The 20,137-nt window shown below is 46.0% G+C and overlaps 1 protein-coding gene across 1 annotated transcript in view; it reads right to left on the reverse strand.

The window, feature by feature from the left end:
• Nucleotides 1-20,137, reverse strand: part of ADCY4 (adenylate cyclase 4) — a 337,742-nt gene that overhangs the window by 141,580 nt on the left and 176,025 nt on the right. The window contains exons 2-3 of the mRNA XM_078644832.1: nt 8,571-9,049; nt 7,171-7,368 (exon numbers count right to left, since the gene is read on the reverse strand). Coding sequence (XP_078500958.1) covers nt 7,171-7,368; nt 8,571-8,753 — 381 coding nt within the window. The 5' untranslated portion in view covers nt 8,754-9,049. The remainder of the gene's footprint in view (nt 1-7,170; nt 7,369-8,570; nt 9,050-20,137) is intronic.

The following is a 20,137-nucleotide window of genomic DNA, read 5'->3' on the forward strand; positions in this document are numbered from 1 at the left end:
GAGACCAGAAGCGAGTGTGGATAACATCTCTGTCTGCACCTAAACAGTTAACAGTAGATCTTTGGAGGAGCGCCGCCCTGCTGGTCAAGGCGTCTGTGTGCGCTTTAACCCCTTTAGGGCCAGTTTTGAAAGTTGTGGATTGATTCACTATGAGGTGGGCCAGACAATATGGACATCAAGATATTAGAAGATCAGTGGTCTATGAGATCTGGTAGTCCTGAGGGAAAGTCAGTAACATGCTTGACACTTCACTCACTGATAACAGCGGGATTCAGGAGTCTTCGAGTGGGTGAGGGTTTTTTCGCTTCTTTCGTGGTCTGCGGGTGGGAGGGAGTCGGCAGAGCTCACGCTCATCTGGGGCACACCAGTAGCTGCTTCTTAGGAAGAAGTGCAGGAAGGATGCAGGCAACATCATTCAGTGGCTGAGAATGATGCCCCCTGGTGAGTGAGTGAAACTCTACACAGGTGTATGAGTGCAATGATGGAGGAAAGGAAGGCCAGTGATGGGGCAAGCATGAGGCTGTACTGAGTGCAATGAGATCAGTGATGAGGGTTGAAGGATACGCCAGTGAAGTGCATGAGGTTATGGATTGAGTGAGAGCCCATCGTAGTGCATGAAACCGGTACTAGGGACTGTGTGAGATTTCATTGAAGTGTGTGAGGCCAGTGCTGGGCACTCAGGGAGACTCCAATGAAGTGTGTGAGGCCAGTGCTGGGCACTCAGGGAGACTCCAATGAAGTGTGTGAGGCCAGTGCTGGGCACTCAGGGAGACTCCAATGAAGTGTGTGAGGCCAGTGGCAGAAGGATAATCCATTGACATTGAAATACATGACATCAGTGACCAAGACTGAGGAGGACTCTACTGAAGTGGAGCCGCGGCCCGTGCAGGTAAGAGCGGTGAGGCCGGATTGGGAGGAATTCGACAGACGACCATGAGGGAAAACTAAATAAATAGTTAATTTTCCCTCATCGTCATCTGTCAAAATGCCCCACACACACAGGGCCCTACCGCTCTTAACTGCATGGGCCGCTGCTGCTGAAATGCATAAAGTCAGTGACAAGAATCAAATGGGACACCATTGAAATACATTAGGTCAGTCACAGTGATTGAGTGAGACTCCATTGAAGTGTGTGAGGTCAGTCACAGGGATTGTGTGAGACTCCATTGAGGTGTGTGAGGTCAGTCACAGGGATTGAGTGAGACTCCATTGAAGTGTGTGAGGTCAGTCACAGGGATTGTGTGAGACTCCATTGCAGTGTGTGAGGTCAGTCACAGGGATTGTGTGAGACTCCATTGAGGTGTGTGAGGTCAGTCACAGGGATTGAGTGAGACTTCATTGAAGTGTGTGAGGTCAGTCACAGGGATTGAGTGAGACTCCATTGCAGTGTGTGAGGTCAGTCACAGGGATTGTGTGAGACTCCATTGAAGCGTGTGAGGTCAGTCACAGGGATTGAGTGAGACTCCATTGAAGCGTGTCAGGTCAGTCACAGGGATTGAGTGAGACTCCATTGAAGTGTGTGAGGTCAGCCACAGGGATTGAGATAGACTCCATTGAAGCGTGTCAGGTCAGTCACAGGGATTGAGTGAGACTCCATTGAAGCGTGTCAGGTCAGTCACAGGGATTGAGTGAGACTCCATTGAAGTGTGTGAGGTCAGCCACAGGGATTGAGATAGACTCCATTGAAGTGTGTGAGGTCAGTCACAGGGATTGTGTGAGACTCCATTGAGGTGTGTGAGGTCAGTCACAGGGATTGTGTGAGACTCCATTGAGGTGTGTGAGGTCAGTCACAGGGATTGTGTGAGACTTCATTGAAGTGTGTGAGGTTAGTCACAGGGATTGAGTGAGACTTCATTGAAGTGTGTGAGGTCAGTCACAGGGATTGTGTGAGACTTCATTGAAGCGTGTCAGGTCAGTCACAGGGATTGAGTGAGACTCCATTGCAGTGTGTGAGGTCAGTCACAGGGATTGAGTGAGACTCCATTGAAGCGCGTCAGGTCAGTCACAGGGATTGAGTGAGACTTCATTGAAGCATGTGAGGTCAGTCACAGGGATTGAGTGAGACTTCATTGAAGTATGTGAGGTCAGTCACAGGGATTGAGTGAGACTCCATTGAAGTGTGTGAGGTCAGTCAAAGGGATTGAGTGAGACTTCATTGAAGTATGTGAGGTCAGTCACAGGGATTGTGTGAGACTTCATTGAAGTGTGTGAGGTCAGTCACAGGGATTGAGTGAGACTCCATTGAGGTGTGTGAGGTCAGTCACAGGGATTGTGTGAGACTTCATTGAAGCGTGTGAGGTCAGTCACAGGGATTGTGTGAGACTCCAATGAGGTGTGTGAGGTCAGTCACAGGGATTGTGTGAGACTTCATTGAGGTGTGTGAGGTCAGTCACAGGGATTGTGTGAGACTTCATTGAAGTGTGTGAGGTCAGTCACAGGGATTGTGTGAGACTCCATTGAGGTGTGTGAGGTCAGTCACAGGGATTGTGTGAGACTTCATTGAAGCGTGTGAGGTCAGTCACAGGGATTGAGTGAGACTCCATTGAGGTGTGTGAGGTCAGTCACAGGGATTGTGTGAGACTTCATTGAAGTGTGTGAGGTCAGTCACAGGGATTGTGTGAGACTCCATTGAGGTGTGTGAGGTCAGTCACAGGGATTGTGTGAGACTTCATTGAAGCGTGTCAGGTCAGTCACAGGGATTGAGTGAGACTCCATTGCAGTGTGTGAGGTCAGTCACAGGGATTGAGTGAGACTCCATTGAAGCGCGTCAGGTCAGTCACAGGGATTGAGTGAGACTCCATTGAAGTGTGTGAGGTCAGCCACAGGGATTGAGTGAGACTCCATTGAAGCGCGTCAGGTCAGTCACAGGGATTGAGTGAGACTTCATTGAAGCATGTGAGGTCAGTCACAGGGATTGAGTGAGACTTCATTGAAGTATGTGAGGTCAGTCACAGGGATTGTGTGAGACTCCATTGCAGTTTGTGAGGTCAGTCACAGGGATTGTGTGAGACTCCATTGAAGTGTGTGAGGTCAGTCACAGGGATTGAGTGAGACTCCATTGAAGTGTGTGAGGTCAGTCAAAGGGATTGAGTGAGACTTCATTGAAGTATGTGAGGTCAGTCACAGGGATTGTGTGAGACTCTATTGAAGTGTGTGAGGTCAGTCACAGGGATTGTGTGAGACTTCATTGAAGTGTGTGAGGTCAGTCACAGGGATTGTGTGAGACTCCATTGAGGTGTGTCAGGTCAGTCACAGGGATTGAGTGAGACTCCATTGAAGTGTGTGAGGTCAGTCACAGGGATTGTGTGAGACTCCATTGAGGTGTGTGAGGTCAGTCACAGGGATTGAGTGAGACTTCATTGAAGTGTGTGAGGTCAGTCACAGGGATTGTGTGAGACTTCATTGAAGCGTGTCAGGTCAGTCACAGGGATTGAGTGAGACTCCATTGCAGTGTGTGAGGTCAGTCACAGGGATTGAGTGAGACTCCATTGAAGCGCGTCAGGTCAGTCACAGGGATTGAGTGAGACTCCATTGAAGTGTGTGAGGTCAGTCACAGGGATTGAGTGAGACTCCATTGAAGCGCGTCAGGTCAGTCACAGGGATTGAGTGAGACTCCATTGCAGTGTGTGAGGTCAGCCACAGGGATTGAGTGAGACTCCATTGAAGCGCGTCAGGTCAGTCACAGGGATTGAGTGAGACTTCATTGAAGCATGTGAGGTCAGTCACAGGGATTGAGTGAGACTTCATTGAAGTATGTGAGGTCAGTCACAGGGATTGAGTGAGACTCCATTGAAGTGTGTGAGGTCAGTCACAGGGATTGTGTGAGACTTCATTGAAGTATGTGAGGTCAGTCACAGGGATTGAGTGAGACTCTATTGAAGTGTGTGAGGTCAGTCACAGGGATTGTGTGAGACTTCATTGAAGTGTGTGAGGTCAGTCACAGGGATTGTGTGAGACTTCATTGAAGTGTGTGAGGTCAGTCACAGGGATTGTGTGAGACTCTATTGCAGTGTGTGAGGTCAGTCACAGGTATTGAGTGAGACTTCATTGAAGTGTGTGAGGGCAGCGACAGGAACGGGGTGAGACTCCATTGAGGTGTGTGAGGTCAGTCACAGGGATTGTGTGAGACTCCATTGAGGTGTGTGAGGTCAGTCACAGGGATTGTGTGAGACTCCATTGAAGTGTGTGAGGTCAGCCACAGGGATTGAGATAGACTCCATTGAAGCGTGTCAGGTCAGTCACAGGGATTGAGTGAGACTCCATTGAAGTGTGTGAGGTCAGTCACAGGGATTGTGTGAGACTCCATTGAGGTGTGTGAGGTCAGTCACAGGGATTGTGTGAGACTCCATTGAGGTGTGTGAGGTCAGTCACAGGGATTGAGTGAGACTTCATTGAAGTGTGTGAGGTCAGTCACAGGGATTGTGTGAGACTTCATTGAAGCGTGTCAGGTCAGTCACAGGGATTGAGTGAGACTCCATTGCAGTGTGTGAGGTCAGTCACAGGGATTGAGTGAGACTCCATTGAAGCGCGTCAGGTCAGTCACAGGGATTGAGTGAGACTCCATTGAAGTGTGTGAGGTCAGCCACAGGGATTGAGTGAGACTCCATTGAAGCGCGTCAGGTCAGTCACAGGGATTGAGTGAGACTTCATTGAAGCATGTGAGGTCAGTCACAGGGATTGAGTGAGACTTCATTGAAGTATGTGAGGTCAGTCACAGGGATTGAGTGAGACTCCATTGAAGTGTGTGAGGTCAGTCAAAGGGATTGAGTGAGACTCCATTGAAGTGTGTGAGGTCAGTCACAGGGATTGTGTGAGACTTCATTGAAGTGTGTGAGGTCAGTCACAGGGATTGTGTGAGACTCCATTGAGGTGTGTGAGGTCAGTCACAGGGATTGTGTGAGACTTCATTGAAGCGTGTCAGGTCAGTCACAGGGATTGAGTGAGACTCCATTGCAGTGTGTGAGGTCAGTCACAGGGATTGAGTGAGACTCCATTGAAGCGCGTCAGGTCAGTCACAGGGATTGAGTGAGACTCCATTGAAGTGTGTGAGGTCAGCCACAGGGATTGAGTGAGACTCCATTGAAGCGCGTCAGGTCAGTCACAGGGATTGAGTGAGACTTCATTGCAGTGTGTGAGGTCAGTCACAGGGATTGAGTGAGACTTCATTGAAGTGTGTGAGGTCAGTCACAGGGATTGAGTGAGACTTCATTGAAGTGTGTGAGGTCAGCCACAGGGATTGTGTGAGACTTCATTGAAGTGTGTGAGGTTAGTCACAGGGATTGTGTGAGACTCCATTGAGGTGTGTGAGGTCAGTCACAGGGATTGTGTGAGACTTCATTGAAGTGTGTGAGGGCAGCGACAGGAACGGGGTGAGACTCCATTGAGGTGTGTGAGGTCAGTCACAGGGATTGTGTGAGACTCCATTGAGGTGTGTGAGGTCAGTCACAGGGATTGTGTGAGACTCCATTGAAGTGTGTGAGGTCAGTCACAGGGATTGTGTGAGACTCCATTGAAGTGTGTGAGGTCAGTCACAGGTATTGTGTGAGACTTCATTGAAGTGTGTGAGGTCAGTCACAGGGATTGTGTGAGACTCTATTGCAGTGTGTGAGGTCAGTCACAGGTATTGAGTGAGACTTCATTGAAGTGTGTGAGGGCAGCGACAGGAACGGGGTGAGACTCCATTGAGGTGTGTGAGGTCAGTCACAGGGATTGTGTGAGACTCCATTGAGGTGTGTGAGGTCAGTCACAGGGATTGTGTGAGACTCCATTGAAGTGTGTGAGGTCAGTCACAGGGATTGAGTGAGACTTCATTGAAGTATGTGAGGTCAGTCACAGGGATTGTGTGAGACTCTATTGAAGTGTGTGAGGTCAGTCACAGGGATTGTGTGAGACTCTATTGCAGTGTGTGAGGTCAGTCACAGGGATTGAGTGAGACTCCATTGCAGTGTGTGAGGGCAGCGACAGGAACGGGGTGAGACTCCACTGAACTGCAGGAGGACAGTGATGAGGAATCCTTAATTCAAGATTCCAAGAATGCTAAGAATGAATATGAAGTGTATGTGGCCGGTGACGTGAGAATGAGTGACAATCCATTGTAGCTCATGTTCCTAGTGGTGGACAGTGAGTGAGTGAGACTCCAGTGAAGCTTAAACTCGAAAAGAGTAGGGAATGGGTGAATATTTGATTGCGCCCATGAGGCCATGATGTGAGGAATGAGTGACACAACTGAATTTTAATTATTTTATGTGAGGAGTGAGTGAGACTTCTTTTACTGACGGAACAGTCCCATAACCTAAGGAATGCCCCCACTTCATGATTCCCAAAGAAAGGAGCTCAATGGGGAATAACCTTTGACTCGTGCGGTAACCTGACTGACCTTTGACCCCACTCTCTCCTCCCTTGGTCCTAGACAGTGACCTGGACTACCTGTAACCCTGCTCTCCTCTTACAAGATGTGAGGCAATGACCGGGCCTACCTTTGACCTCATCCTTCCCTTATCTTGTCCTAGATTAGGACAAGACCCTCATTTGACACAACGTTTCCCTTACCTAGCGGCATCCAGCGACCCGGCGGGCGTTTGACCCTCCAACTCTACCCTTGCCTAGTTACAGGCCAGGACCAGGCCGACCTTTAACCCTCGCTCTTACACTTCCTCGTTCTAGGCTAGGAGCAGGCCAACCTCTAACTCACCTATTCAACCCTTACCTCCTCTCAGTTAGTGTCCAGTGCCAGCGACCTTTGAATCCCACTGCTCGAATGACCTGGTCCCATCCGAGACCGGGCCGAACTCCGATACCACGCATGGTTTACTTGGTCCCACGCAGTGCCCTGCCCGTCTAACGAACACACTTATTCCTCTGGTGTACATGGACCTGGCCTACTTTGACCCCCAGTTTCCCCTCAGCTGCTCGACCTTTGGCCTGTACTCGCCCCTTGCCCGTCCCTACCCGCCTTCCGTCCCTACCCGCCTTTGGTTCCACTATTCGAGGCAAGGACCCGGCTTCTTTAACCCCATTCTTCCCACACGTGACCCGAGGCCGCGCCATGACGCAGCTAATCTTTGACCTTCGACCCTTCCCTCATCCGGTTCCAGACTGTGACCCTACTGACCCCTGATCCCACTCTCCCAGGCAGCGCCTCTGTCGAGCTTGACCCCGCGCGCGCCTTACCTGGTCCCAGGCCGTGACCCGGCCGCTGGTGAAGACAAACACGTAGCCCATGGCGAGCAGGCTGGCCCAGATGACCAGCGAGAAGAACTTCATGCATTTCTGGAAGATGGACTCGATGCAGACCAGCACGAAGATGGTGAGGAAGACTCCCAGGGCGCAGAAGATGGTGATCAGGAAGCCCAGGTTGTCGACAAACGCCTTTTAATAAACAAAACCACACACTTTAGTATACAAGCAGCGACCTGACGTCCCCTCACTGAACTAAGCGCAATGCCAGGCGCTTCCCTCTGCATGGGAGCCTGCGGGCGCGAGCCTGGGAGCAGCCTGGACTTCACATAGAGGCCAGTGGGGCTGGGTACAGGCAGCGCTTCCACCCACAGGGATTTGAAACACAAATCTGGACACAAACATCCTGCGGCAGCAATCTCGACATCAGCATAAACTCTAAATATCAAGAGAGAGTTAGGCAACTCCAACATCAAGAGACTGACCCAAAATAAACCAGGAGTATAGCATTAATATTGACTGATTAACTGGGGGAATAGTAAATTCATATTTATTAGTTGAGTAAACGGGCACAGGTTTGTACTAGAATTTCCAAATCGTTCACCTTTATTATACTCTGGTACGAAGATATTATGGGCATGTAGAGATTATTGTTGTGTTTCTGATAGTTTTGTGTTTTACACATTCATGTTGCCTCATTTATAATTTAGAACCTGGGGGACGCATCACCTCCCTACAATGTAAAAGCGCCTCGCCCCCAGCCTCTACCCCCTCAGAGGAATGGCCCATCGTCTGTCAGTCAGGGCCCTTGGATGCGAGCCTTTCAAAGATGGCGTGTAGGAGCTGAGTCTCCATGCCCATTCACTCTTTGTCATCTCTATGGGGGATATTCAAGGATGTGAGGGGGTTTGGTATCTGATCTTGTCAAATTGTCAACCTCTTTGCAAAATGTTTCGCTACTGCGACACAGTGGCTGGCCTCGTCTGTTAAACTCCTGGTATCACAATAGAAAGATGAGCACAGTACTGAGCGGAATTGTGCCCATTCACTCCTTGGCCTACCTATGCTCTGACTTGAGGAATCACCCCCCCACCCTATAATTTCCTTATTGTACCTCTGCCCTGACTTGCAAACCCGTGCCCATTCACTCCTTGGCCTACCTCTGCTCTGACTCGCAGCGAGCTGCCACTATACACAGATCATGGCCATGGTTTGTAGGAATGTCAGCCATCGGGAACTAGAGCTTGGGCCCCAGTTCATCTAAAGAGAGACAAAGATTCACGCCATCTTGGAAGCAGTGAATCGAACCTCTTTTCCAGTGCGCCCACCAGCCCATCCGTTGCCCCTCCCAGTGAGCAACCCTGAAGCCCACCCAGCCCGTCCCAGCGCCTTACCCGGCCGGTGGCGAAGGAGACCACAATGAGGGCGATGCATATCGCCAGCAGGATGACCAGCAGCAGCAGGATGAGCGGGTACTGCTGGCTCAGGCAGTAGTAGGTCTCGTAGAAGAGGGCTTCCTTCTCGCTCTCGTCCACAGCCTTCCTCTTGCACAAAAAGCTCCTCTTGGCCCCCGGCATCTGGATCTGCTTTGACCTTCGCGCAGTAGGAACCAGTGATTGGGAAGGCCGAGTTTCCAAGGGAATGGTGTTGTCTGTACACGGTGTCACTGCCAAATGGTTCCCCTGAGCGTGCTGGGGCCTAAGCAAATCCAGTGTTGTGAGCAACAAAAGCCCATCCTAAATGCCCGTCCACGTTGCAGGTGCCATGGGAAGGTGGCCTCGGCGCTCGGGGCATCGTCTGATTCTCTTACACTTGTCGCAGGGCACGGCTTTGGGTTTCCACTCCCAGGAGTCACAGCGGATCCGGAAAATACCTACATTGGGTATAGAAAAAAAACCTATAAGTCATCCATTTTTTTGTTCTTTAAAAAAACACAAAAACATTTCTTTATCTCTGGGCTTAGCTGGGCCATGGTTCACTGTAGCATCATTCTTTACTCCTCCCAACAAATCAGCCAGTGCCATACTCTGACTGGCCACCAGGTGTCCCCATTGCACCAAGGCCCGCCCGTTCCTCCCCTTCAGTGCCTGTAGAGATCACCTCAGGGCCCAGGAGCGCCTAGAACAAGCCTCGCCGGGGAGACCCCTAATGGATCACAGTCCACAGACCAAGAAGTCACGGAGACAAGGTCTGGCTGGGCGGATCTGACTGGCAAGGACTTGCTGGTGAACGCAGAGGACAGGAGTGCCATGCGTAGGCATTGTTTGGTCTGGGGGGTGCCTCGGTTATCTTTATGCTTTTTAAAAACTTGAACAACATTTTCTCAGAGTAGCACTTTATGACGAGCCTCGGGAGAGCGTATTTCTGCAAGGAGGCAGAGGGCTGTGTTTCTAATTTGATGACTTTAATAGCCTAGATTTCGATTCTGTCTTCCCTAGTGATTTCTAAAATCCTAAACATGTGGGTTTGATTCCACTGTTTAAGAACCCCCCATCGGGCCCCCGCTCCTGCAAACATTGTACGCCATCGAGGACGTGCCTCGGATATCCCGAGTTCCAGGGAAGGCTGGTGTTTGCCAGGGTTGGATCTTGCACTGATGAGTTCACACTGGTGAACAACCCCTGAATATAAGTGAGTCCACTTCTGCTCAGGTCCCTGCCCCTGCTCCATCTGCATACATGAATGGGCGGCCCAGCGAGAGACTGGGAATGACACCTCCGCGCCCCAGGTAAGAGGGAGGGAATAGAGGCGCACTGGCGGCATCTGAACAGCAGAGACACAGCCCAAGTCAGCCACCCCGCTGGCCGAAAAAGCGGCCATAGCTGCAATTCAAATACTGGCCCATTGCCGGAGTCAGGGCCGTTCCAGTATTTTTGGGGCCCCGGGGGAAGGGGAATGTGCGAGGCCCCTCTCATTTACTTAAGTGACACCTTCAGGGCTCCGGAAGCTGCTTTGTGCAGACTCCTCCTGGGCCGCAGCTCCCCTCTTTCACAGCTCATATCAGGCTGAAGGTGTGAGAATAGCTTGGGGGCTGAGAGTTAAAACTGTGCAGACAGTAGAGTGCGCACAATGGGTGTCCCGCAGTATCTCTCAATGGGCAGTCAGGAGGCCTAATTGCAGTCTCCTTGCAACTGGTGCAAGATGAAGTGTCCCTCTTCCCTAGGCCTCCCCACACCATCCCTGAGAGGCTCAGGGAGGGGCCCCATCTATAAGCCCGATTGTAAACAGAGACCTTTCTTCAATGGGACCGGCCGGGGCACAAGAAGCTTGGTGGTGTGTTGCACTGGTCCGGGCCCCCTGCTGGTGGGCTATGTGTGAGGCCCTGGGCAGCTGCCCATGCCTAGCTCCGGCCCTGGCCTGAGTGCCTGTTTTAACAATCTAACCCTGGTTTTTGCCTGTTGCTGCACTGTGAGGCCTTCATGGCTCCACGCCAGGGCCTTACACCTGTCAAGGGAACTAGACTGTGCCGGCAGCGGTGTGGGTGACGTCGTGGCCATAGTCTCACTCTCACTGTGCGTCCAGTTGGGTTGCTGCCAGCATTGAACGCCAAGATTCAAGCTGCCACCGTGAATTTGTCTGCAGGCGTCAAGATGCGGTTCAGCTTTTCCTGTTAGATTTGTGGGATCCTGTCTCGGAAGCACACATGACCTGCTGCTGTCTTGTGGGTAAGGCGGCTAATTATCTTCGTGAAGCGACCTATTTACAAAGGCAGACAGCACTCTGGAAGTGGTCCAAGCATATTTATTATAAAACAAGTTTATTGGGATTTTCATTGCTATCATAGAACAATCAATCACATTCTTCTCTTAAATCTTAAGTTGCACCAGACAAACATCTCATAAACCAATAAACAATACAGACAGCGTTGACAGTCGAACAACACAAGTATCTTGCCATATCCAGCATACGCGGTCTTCCTACAACTCTTGTTATGATATGTCTTAGACAGTCAATGGGTCTTGAGTGCTACTATTATTTCTCATTGGGCCTAGAATTATACCCGGGCTCTTCCCGCTCTCCCCAGATTTTAGTTTGCTTATGTAGGCAACCAAGAGCTTCATAGAGTGGTATGCCCAGTACCATGCAACTCTCTAACCCCCTGGTGCCCACTTACTGAGTGTTTTGGTGATCATTATGTCACTCGCTACCATTATCCCGCTTGGCAACTAACAGGCGCATATGTAGGAGAGTGACTTTGCATCTGTTAGTTTCACTGTCAGAAGTGTTATGGAGAAGGGGGATTCAGACTAGCCCTTTGCCGATGGTAGTCAGTAAACCCCCCCAGAAGGGCTGCAATAGCAGACATGGCCATGTAGTATCGAGGAAGTCTCCAGTCTCCAGGACCACCTCCACACCGCACACAGTCAGGAGACTGAATTGTCCCATAGCGCCAGAGTTTAATGGGGGTGATGTAGATGCTGTGGAGGAGCCATAGCCGAATTAATCTAAATTGTGAGGAGCTGGCCACCTCAGTAGAAGCTATTTTGGCCTCTTGCCGCTTCTCATTCGTAATCTCGCCTCCATCTTTCTATCAGCCTAAAGCCTTTATTTCTTTGCAGTAATTGGCAGTGAAAAATTCGGACACGTTTCGACCACCAAGATATTGCTCAGTTTGTTTTTGAAAATGTTTGTATTACATTTTATACATCGTATCCATGACAGTACATAAGAGGCCTCAGGATGACACAGTGAATCAGACATGTGTAGCAAGTCTGCTCTTTGACGTAGCATATGTACATACAAAGCTAATTTGTGAATGGAGCAGGACAGTGTGTTGGAAAGTGACCTAGGATAGGGTACACATCGGCTCAAACAAGTAAACCATGTAGATTTAATACAACAAAGCGTGCTAGAAGATAACAAAAACCTCCCAGTTTCTCATATACCACTATTTGGAATTTGTTCCGTTATTCATACTAGAATAGGAATCCTAGAGGAGGGTACCCTTGCGGTGAGTAGTTCGCTTTGGTGAGTAGTTCGCTTTACAAGTCACCTGATTTATTGATTACCAACTTTAAACGGACTCAGGGGCTAGGCAGTTATAGCCACATGGGTGATCCGGAACACAGAGAAGTGGCATCGGGCATTATAACACTCGACCACCCAACAGGATTACTATGGCACCATCTCAGGAAAGCTAGCCATTACTTACATCCATTGCCCCACCACAGCTCTCCGACGGATGCCACTCTATTCATCCAAGCATAGAGCAGCCCCCTCTGCACAGTTCTCCACATCGGCCTTCCACCTGCTGTGAGGTAGACTGTCTGGGGACCTCCAATGTAATGCAATGTCCCTGCGAGCTATACCCAGGGCGAAATCTAAGAACTGGTTACCAGCGCTCCTTGGCGCTTGCTGGCCATACAGTCCGAGAAAGCAAATTTCCGTGGTATGAAGCATTTTCCCTGCTGAGGGTTCTCCTCAATTCTGAGTTAACCCTCAAGCCAAAAAGGGCAATCAGTAGGAAGCTCCAAATCATGTGGGTTAAGTCTGCATCAACAAGAGCACATTTGGGCAACTCAAGTTGAAGGTGTGTAGTAACAGTGTTCAATCTGAGGGGCATGAAATCAGTGGTGTGCAGGTAGTTAACTATGTGAATTGATAGTGTGTGTTTCTGGGGATGGTGTAAGTGTATTCAAAGGTCTGCTCTCAATCTTTCTCATGGAATTGCTGGTCTATTATGTTCTCATTTTTGTATATAGTTGACTAAGGCAAGTTCACTAGAATTTTTTATAACAATTGTTTTATAATCAATCAAAAGATTCTATTTGATGCAACTGTTTATTTAACCACGATGCCATAGTCAAGGATGATTCTTAGAGTGTCAGAATCATCCGTGTTCGACTTACTGATGGTAACACAGCCAACACGTGTTTTGCCCCCCAGCAGCATGCAAGCCTGGGGCTTTTTCAAGGCATGAATAGTCAATGTAACTGGTGTCATAGAATCAGTGCCGGCGTTTGCGGCTGCTACAAGTAGAGGCTGAGTGATCGCCTGTTAGCCTTGTCGAGCATGTCGAGCCTGCAGTCTGTGCTCCGATATTAGGAAAATCCAATCCTGGTCAGACTCTACTCTAATTATAGCAGCATAAACACCAGCACTGCTTCTGCAACACCAGTTACATCTATTCTAGTGAACTCGTGTTGGTCAACTATAGTCAATTTCGATTGTAATGGGTGAGGGGTTCCCCATTTCCAAGAACGAGTGACCACCAATATATCTGTATTATAGCAGGCAATTACCAGGACTTTTTACCCCTCTGAACCTGTACTATAATGTACTCCCACTGGGAGCGAAGGGTAGACAAATCACCAGAGACAATAATGACCATCATCTTGTAAAGCCAAGAAATCCATTGAAAGCCATGGCCAAAGGTAAATATAACTTGCAATTGGTAAGATATTGCTAACAAATACGAGTCCTTTCTCGCTGCTTCTTTAAAAAGAGTGATATGTGTAACCTATTGATATAAATTATGGTGTCCCCCCAAATACATTGTGGTAATTGTAGTCTCCAAGCTGCAAAACATTTTTTTTGGGAAGGAATCTGTTTGCGTGACTTTTTCATTGATCACAGTTACAAACAAAATCACACTCATGTAGGTGTTGAGACTGACATAATTCATCTATAGTTACTTATGTTTTTTTCAAGTCAGTTATGAGTATTCAATTCCCTAGTTCCATGAACCATATTACATTTCTACATTCTGAAATTACTTCAGTAGTGTTTGTCTATTGTTGTTCAACCTTCTCCCTCTGGTGGGATGTTCAAAGTAATGTCAGTAATTTTTAAGACCTTTTCGTCCATCATTTTTCTTATAGATGGTCAGCATATATTACATTTATGAGTCGAGGGCCATTGGCTTTCCATTATTGTTTATGTTACTGCATGGTGGTTTTCTCACATGGCTTCTATGTTAAGATTTAGTTCTTTTTTATTTATTTGTTTTGCATCTGTAGTGACTGTACAATAAACAATATAGCATTGATTTGCATTTACAAAAAGCAAGAGTTGGTTTTAATCCTATTAGTAATTTGATTTCCTTATCCATCAAAAGCCTGGGTTTCTGTAGTATCTTAAATATTTATGTGGCCTATTTGATATATGTGGGAATCATTCTCATTTTGTCGTATTCTTTTTTCTTTGATTTGTTGTTTTTTAGGAGTTAATGTTCGTCTTTGTTCAGGTATTTTTCTTTTTTGAACTTTTTAGAATAGCTGCAAGATAAAAATCTGCTTTTCACTGGCAGTCTCTGTTGAATGTTCCTTTGTAGGTGAGGAATTTCTGCATAAGGGATTCTTTGTTTTTGGTTGTTAGGATGACAGCTGTGTGCTTGTAGTACCTACAGTTTGTTGCAGTTTCTTTGTGGTGCAAAGTAGTTTGGATTTTATTTTTTAATTACATTGTTATGACACTCGTTGCTGATCTCGTGCATGAATCTTAAGATTCATGTAATTGTTGTTCAGGTCTCCATAAATATTTTGGAATTATTCTTTGGTGCCATTTGTATGATTAGAAGGTCACAAATGTAGTGTAGCCAAATTATGATTTTGCTCATGTATTCTTCATGCCTTTATCTACACGCCTTCTCTTTCCCACCTTCCCATGGTCAGACTGGCGTACGTTGGTGAAATGTCCATGGCAGTACTGCTTTTTTGTTTACACACCTGACTAATGAACATGCAGATGTTGTTGGTCAGATAGATTTTAATCGTTTTTTAACACTGTGGTGTCGTTATAATGTCCTAAGTGCCTTTGGTTAAAAAAATGGCCACAAGCTTTTTGACCTAGCTGATGTTTTATTTAGGGGTGTGTAAAATGTACATTATTTGCTTTTGCGTAACTAAACATATTTTGGAAAAATTACGCAAATTTAGCATGAAATGTGTCCTTGCAACGAATTTTTATGCAAGTACACATACCATTCTAAAAAAAGTAACAAAAATAAAAGCACTGCGAATACAGCCACTCACGCTCTGAAAGCCGTGTTCCTCCCTACACTCAACAATGGTAATAAATGTAAATAGCATATTACACTCTCCACGTGTGTGTGTGTATATATACAAACATATACCATGCCAGTAAAAATAAATGTAGCCCGATAAAACATTATTTGGAGCAGGTGGATTCATGAATGCAGGCCCCCAGGATTATTAGCACAGTGCCCCCAGTCGAAGTAACCTGAGTGAAAACTCTCAGCCAGTCTGTGTAACTCCTTGCACCAAGACCACCCCTCACTGCTGATCCTCCAGCAGCAAGCTCTCAGCAGCTCCTGAGTCTTCCTGGACCAGCGCCATTACCTGGTATCTCAACTGCAGCTTTGAGCACTTGTTGTGATAGAAAAGATAATGAATGAATGCGAGGACTACATGCACGCCTGGCCTGATTTATTTTAATTAAAGATCAGTTTGATGACCCGAGCCAAGGACAGGAAGAGGAAGAAGTGTTTGCAGAGCTAAAAGAAGACCCTGAGGGGGCTTCAAAACATGAACAGTGAGTGAAAGCGAAAGTCCTTGATAAAAACAAAAACCTGTATTTCTGTTTTGATTTTAACAAACCAAGATATTAATTGCCAAATGTTCACATGTTCCATGAGGAAAAGCTCTGTGTATTAAATGCGCTGCAGAGTCGGATATTTGGACACGCCATGGACAGACTGATGCAGATTCACATGAACTCCTTTGAGGGAAGTACATCCTTCAAAGTTTAGAAAGACTCTTTAAAAATAACCCTGGCTCTCAGCTCAAAGGCTTGCAATTTCTGATAAAGTAAATACCTTTGTTTATCACTACTCTATATAGGATACAGTAGCATGGCATAAACCCTACGTGCAGAAGCATGGAGTGTATTATGCTATCTTAACATTGTTGGTCCCCTCCCTACCTCAACAATGGTAATAAACAGAATATTACACTCTGCCTGGCAATGTTTTAGGATACAATGAACTTTCTATAAGAATAATCAATAAAGATATAATTCACTGAGCCGTGGGGTGCTGTACCTTACTTGGGATACAGTGGAATTTGGTGGTGCATAGCATATTATATATATATATACACACAGACACACACAGAGACACACACACACATGCATTTATACAACCACAAACTAGAGTTTATGCAACCTGTAGTAATATTGTGTCGGTATCTGCTATTATGACCCTGACCCAGTTGGCGTGTTATTATTTGTAACCCGTGCCGCGGGGGTATTTGGTGTCTTCCCATATCACGTAGTGCATGAGCAATAAAAGTGATGGCTGAGCAGGCGGGGTCTGGGATACCATTAGAGCGATGCCGATAACTCAATACACTGTGTCCCACTTGTTCTGCGGCCCAACTATATGTGGTCATCAAAAACCCTCTGACATGCCGGGGCCGTGAGCGCAAGCGTGTCAGCTGCACCCCGGCACAGCACCTATGCCCACAGGGACGGAGAAGGGTGCTCCTACATCTCCAGCTAAAAAAATGGCGTAATAGGTAATTGAACAGTGAGAGTCAGTTCATGAAGGGTGCAACAAGCACCCTGGAAGAACTTTTCAGCTCTACCCCGCTGGTCAAACTGGCTCACAACTCTTGAATTTTAATTTTGACTTTATTTGTGGGGAAATAAATGTGTCTATTGGGTACACTTTCTCTGCCTCCTTACATGGTTGGAGCAAGCATCCTAACTTACCTCAGTGAAATCTTTTCGCAGTGAGATTCGGGAACTGGGAGAACTAGTTTGCGAAAGTGGAAGAAGGTAGAAAAAAATGTCTCAACCAGTTTGAATTGAAGTTAGATTAAAATTTCGGTTCATGAACCTGTTCTCAACCTAACCAATCAATCATGTTTTGATTTATTCAGACATAAATTGACAGGTTTTCACAAAATTAAGAATTTCAAGTTAAACCAAGCATTCCATTCATGGCACGTTTGGTGTAAATCCATTAATCAGTTGCAGTATTTGGCGAGCCACATATCCTACGAGCATAAGAATGGAAAACACAAATGTTGGGACTGTGTTAATTAACATTCCTAACATCACCGATTTGCACAAACGTACATGGGTCAAGCTTCCTCAGATATATGTGTACCTTTTTCTCAAAATATTCTGCACATTTGTCAACCGGCCCAATGTATTTGTGTTAAAAAATGCCTTAATTCAGTCATACTCCTCCCCAACCTGCAGGCACTTAATTTGTTCCATAAAACTCTCCTTGTCATGAATCAACCTACTTTATCCGTCTCATAGGTAATCTTTATACTTCACCTAGTAACCAACAATACCGAATTTATCCCTACTAACCGTGCCCCTTCCTTCATAAAATCACACTTCATGGACAGTTTTCAAAGCCTCAACAAACCCCATTCATAGTAGATCTTACTAATTATTTTGTTCCTTTCCCTATACTCCGAATAAGTGCCACTACCGTATTCTGATTTTAAGTGGCCTTGTGCATACATTATTAATCTAATAATTCTAAAATTACTGTCCCATTTTGCTCCATAAATTAGTGAAAATAATATAGGTTACTATAATTGCAAAGAAAGTATCCAATCCGAATAATCATCAAGCAGGAAAACAATGAATACTTCAAAGCAGGTTTATTCAGGAAAAGTACATCTGGCCCATTCGTAGGTTACAAGTAGAATGAATGCTCGCAACGGTAAACCATCCCACCTCCCAACCTTCCATAATATTCAAAGAATCACAACTCTGCTAAGAATGAGGCAGTCACGAGCTGTGACAAGATGTCACGCTCGTGACAGCCACGCTCCTTACAGACGACACACCTTCCCTCCTTTAAAAAATAAAAAAAAAATAAAAAAAATAGCAAGTTATTTCATAACAAAATCCTTGAACCTTACAGGAAGACGATGGTCTCGCACATTCCTGGACGGAAAATTCTTGTGGTTAATAAGAGGAAAATCATGGTTTACTGGATCATTACTGTGCCCAACATCTAGAAATACATTGCTGTTGGAATCTTCTTGTGGGTTTACTACACCTCTTAACAAATAGACTCCATTAAGATTCCAGACACTGCCGCCCTCATTTCTGAAAACTTCAATGACTCTTTTTGGAACTGACCAAACAGGAAAACCCCTGGCAACTCCCTCTCTTTTTTTAAATTCGAATTAAATCATCAATCACAATTTTATGTTTGCTTACAGTACCCAATTTTCTTTCCATGACTTGTTTCATTTTCTTTTTGTAAGTTTGAACCCTATGTTTGACTAGTTCATAATCCACATTAGTGAAATTTTGGTTTTCACCGAAAACATTTTTTAACCACCAAGGGGCTAGTTTCGTACTCGGTTTGCGTCCTCTCAGAAGTTCAAATGGACTGACTAAAGTAACAGAATTTGGCGAAGTCCTGTATGCCAATAATATGGATTGCAAAGCATTACGCCAATTCAGACCACCTTTAACTGATAATTGGATAGCTTCCTTCACTATTCGGTTAAAGCGCTCAACTTGGCCATTGGCCTCAGGATGGAAAACAGCTAAGTGCCTATGGATGATTCCACACATCTCAAGAAAACGTTCCATATCCTTACTAACAAATTGGGGTCCGTTGTCTGTGACAATTTGCTGGGGAATGCATTCTCTACAAAAAACGTAATCAAGAAATTCTATAACACTTTGTGAAGTGACCTCTTTAACCATCTTGACCTCTGGCCATTTTGATTAGTAATCTATAAGAACAATTCCAAAACTTTCATGTTTGGGTAAAACTTAAAATGGACCAATAATGTCCGAACCCAATTTTCGCCACGAACCAGAGGGAAAATCCACAGGATGAGGCTCAGGACGCAACGTTACAGCTGACTTGTTGCTGTTCGAGCATTTGGCACATGTACGCACAAAATGCTCAACACATACATCAATGCCAGGCCACCAAAACGTTTCTCTAATGCGTCTCCTGGTGAAAGAATTGCCTAAATGTCCTTCATGTGCAATTTCCACAATAGTATTTCTCAGGGAAAAAGGAGGAATAATTTTGTCACCTCTCATAACTGAACCGTTCTCAACTGCCAACTCATCATGAACCTTAAAATAACTCATCATATCTCCTAATATTTTCCTTTGTTCAGACCATCCTTGTACTATCTGTTTTTTGACCTTATTTAATTCAACATCTTTCTCCAATTCTAAAAGCCAAACATGTTCATGAAGATTTGTTTGTTTACCATACAATAAATTAACATCATATGGAGTGAAAGCTACTTCAGAATCCTTCTCATAACTCTCTACCTAACTTGCTACAGGTAATCTAGGCATGCAATCTGCGTGTATATTGGCCTTCCCCTGTACATATTCTATCTGGTACTGGAAAGATGGCAATCTATAAGCTAACCTAGCAAGGCGTGCAGACATAGAACGTCCTCCACCTGGAGCCATCAGGAAAACAAGAAGGTTTATGGTCAGTCTTAATTGTGGATTTGGTTCCTCATAAAAAGGTTCTGAAGTGTTCAGCCCCCCAAACACAAGCAAGTAGTTCTCTTTCTATGACAGAATAGTGCTTTTCCACATCTTTTATTGCTCTGGAAGAATATGCAACTATCCACTCTTTCCCATTGTCCCTCTGTAATAGTACGCCATCCAAACGGGTGCTACTGGCATCTACCATGATGATGCAACTTTTCCCACACACAAATGGTTTTTAACATGGAGCATTGACAATGAAGTTCTTGAAAATTTCAAAAGCATAAGGCATATCATCAGACCAAGAAAATTCAGAATTTTTCTTGAGAAGGCATCTGAAAGGATCTACTTTGGACGAATAATTAGGTATGCATTTTGCATGCAACTCAATTAGGCCAAGAAAAGCTACTAACTGTTCTTTGGAAGAGGGAACGGGAGCATTAATAATGCTTTCAACATGTTTATGTTTGGATTTGATGCCCATTCGACTGATAGTTTGCCCAAGATATTCTACTTCCATCGCCTTGATTTTGCATTTATCAAGACGGAGAAT

This window comes from Lissotriton helveticus, chromosome 5_1 (genome assembly GCF_964261635.1).
Source record: "Lissotriton helveticus chromosome 5_1, aLisHel1.1, whole genome shotgun sequence".
NCBI classification, from domain to species: Eukaryota; Metazoa; Chordata; class Amphibia; order Caudata; family Salamandridae; genus Lissotriton; species Lissotriton helveticus.